The 2,995-nt window shown below is 22.5% G+C and overlaps 1 protein-coding gene across 1 annotated transcript; it reads right to left on the bottom strand. All coding sequences in view use genetic code 6, as the record gives it.

Moving 5' to 3' along the window:
* Positions 1 to 1,231: 1,231 nt before the first annotated feature.
* On the bottom strand, positions 1,232 to 2,707 carry TTHERM_00013030 (hypothetical protein; the record flags this gene model as incomplete). Its single annotated transcript, XM_001008283.2, has 1 exon — positions 1,232 to 2,707. One exon carries the CDS (start codon positions 2,705 to 2,707, stop codon positions 1,232 to 1,234), a length of 1,476 nt encoding a protein of 491 aa, XP_001008283.2.
* Between the last annotated feature and the right edge of the window lie 288 nt (positions 2,708 to 2,995).

Here is a 2,995-nt window from a genome sequence, read left to right as displayed (position 1 = left end):
TTAATCCTACTAATATATTATTATAAAAAATTCTTTCCTTAATCAAAAAGATTATATATAAAATCTTAAGTAAATCAGATTAAAGTTTCTAATTAAACACTTGTCAGAATTAAAATTTTAATATTAAAATAGATAGTCTATTATCAATCAAAATAAATGCTCCTCATTTTTAATAAAAACACATATATAATCTTTTAAGATTATATTAGAATATTTAATTTATTATTTATTTGCTTGCTTTTAAAATTTTTTATGTCTACTTTTCCTCTCAATTTAATTTGATTTTAGCTATTTAATATTAAATGTGTGTTCTTTAACTTTAATTTTGGCTATTTGATCATAGATAATACTGTAAATCTAATATTGGCAACCTTTATTAATTTCTCACTTTTTAGTCTAATTTATGCTAAGAGTGCGTTTAAAAATATTTAATTGTGTTATTAGTTTTTCTACTATCAAAAATTTTAATGTAGTTGATAAGGTAATAGGTTATTATATATATGGAAGGAATGTATTGATTGTGAATCCTAATTAATTAAAACAAGATTTTAAAGAGGTAAAAATTTTTTTTTTCAAAATAGTTAATTTCATTTAAAAATAACTTAGTAAATTAAATGTCTTAATATATTAGAGAATATGGTATTCAAATTTAACATTTTATTGGATTATTATTATTTTATTGTTTGAAATTAATTTTTTGTTAATACAATTTTAAATACAAATTTATTATCATTCATTATTAATAAATAAAAATATTTAAAATTATGAAATTATTATGATTGAGTAATACATAAATAAATAAATAAATAAATAAATAAATAGATATTGATTTATTTGTTCTTTGTTTAAAGTTAATTAATTGATAAAAACACTATAAAAATAGAAACTTTAGAAAAATTCTATATAAATATTAATTATTTAAAATTTACAAATAAAAATCTAAATATTTCCTTAAAGATCATCTAGATATTTTAGATGCAAAGAGTATAATTATATATTTTTATTTAATTATTTTTTATGTATAAAATTGAATAAATACATTTTTATTTAATTATTAGACAGACAATCAAACACCAATAAGTTTATATAGATAGATATATAAAAATATTTTTAATGAATTTTTAAAATTGAGTAAAGTAACTTAATAGAAAATTATATAAATATACAGAGCGATTGATATATAGATTATTTTGTTCATATTGTTATAAATTTCAATAGTATTTTTTAGATATCATCCAAATAAAATTTAGTTTATGCTTTATATTTTCAAGTTGATAACTTGCTGTTTGTAGTCACTAAATACTAGGTCTATCTCTTTTTATTTTAAATCTCCTTGTAATTGGTTGATATTCTAAAATTAATTTTTTAAATCTTCTAGGTGCTTTACTCTTAATTAAAATCCAATTTTTCTGACTAACTTTTCATTTTGTATCATCGATTCAATGATCTCTAAGGAGGAGATATCATTTGGCCTATTAAGCAGATTTCCGAATTTATTGATAGAAGTTTTGAGATTATTGATTTCATCATATATTTGTTTCTTTGTTGTGAGAAATTCTTTCATAAGCCCTAGTAGAATTTAATCGCTTTGAAGACTGTCTGATTCAGTTTGGCAATACATTTTTCTAAGATCATCAACAGTAACCACTTTAGTAACTAAGCTATATTCGATTTTGTATTGCTTGTTTTAATGTTATTCCCAGGTACATCTTTAAGGACATACTGTGCAGAATTCTTCTTGCATGGCTATGCAGTCAGATTTTTCGTTTGTGTATGTGCAGTTTTCATGGCAAGTTATGTTACATAACATACAAACAGTGTTGCTATACTTAGTCTGGACTCTATTTATGGTTTCTTGAGTTATTGTTATATGGTAGTTTTTGTTCATATTGATTTAGTCTTTGTTTTTGAGAATAAATTCCATTTGTCTCATTTGTGATTCTAGTTTATTCAGATTATTCTCTATCCTTGGTCTGATTATGTTCACTTAGTGTTCTATTTTTCTCTTTTACAGTTCTTCATAGGTGAGCTCTTTTATCTTTTTAGAAGGGTAAAGCACCTTTTCTAAGTGCTGGCTTCTGTATAACTGCTATTCACACTGTAGCTGTAGCTAGTCTTTTTTGATTACATTATTTTCTAAATTCAATTTTTTAGAGTTCATGTTTGATGTGCTGTTTTACTAATTAGAAGAAACTGGGGTTAAAATAACGTATTTGAAATAATCTTTATCATTTATAAATTTTTTTTGAAGAGTATCGGATGAAGATTTGTATTCATCTTCTTCATAGTATTCCTTATTAACATTTAGGTTAGAGAAAAGTTATTTTTTAGCATCTTAGTCATCAATTTTTTTGACTTTCTCTATTTCGATCTCAAGATTTCTAGCATACATTTTCTGCTCTAAGAGCTGCTTTTTAAGATTCTCGATTTCTTAGTTTTTTATTTCTAGCTAGAAGAGTGCATCTTTAGAAAATTGGTATAACTTTTATTGTTCAGGCTTCAAGTAAATAGTATTCGAGACTTGGTCTAAAATATCAATAACTTTAAAGTTGTTTTCAAAGCTTTTTTCTATTTGAATACCATCTCTATCAATAAATAGATAGTCACCTTAGTTTAATTATTCTCTAAAGCAACCAAGATTTAAATTTATATCTACTTATACTTGAGACAAATATCCTTCACAGTCAACGTTAATTATAGTACTCATGTAATAAATATATTTGTTAATGCAAAATTTTAGCTAATTTCTCTTTGTTTCGAAGTTGATTTGTTTGTCACAATATCTTTTGAAGAAATATTAATTATTAAGCTCAATTAGTGAAAATTTTATTGCCCATTATGTTCTTACATCAGGGTAGCTAATTAAATATCGGATAGCTCCTTATAAAAATTAAATTTTGATTAAAAGAATGTTTTATCAGAATTAAAAAGAATATTTTAAATTAAATTAAAACCTTGATCAAATATAATAATTAGTAATTTAATTTTCAAAAAT

This window comes from Tetrahymena thermophila (genome assembly GCF_000189635.1).
Source record: "Tetrahymena thermophila SB210 genomic scaffold scf_8254803, whole genome shotgun sequence".
NCBI classification, from domain to species: Eukaryota; Ciliophora; class Oligohymenophorea; order Hymenostomatida; family Tetrahymenidae; genus Tetrahymena; species Tetrahymena thermophila.
The sequence above is the reverse complement of the archived record's forward strand: the minus strand, read 5'-3'. Positions and strand labels throughout refer to the sequence as shown.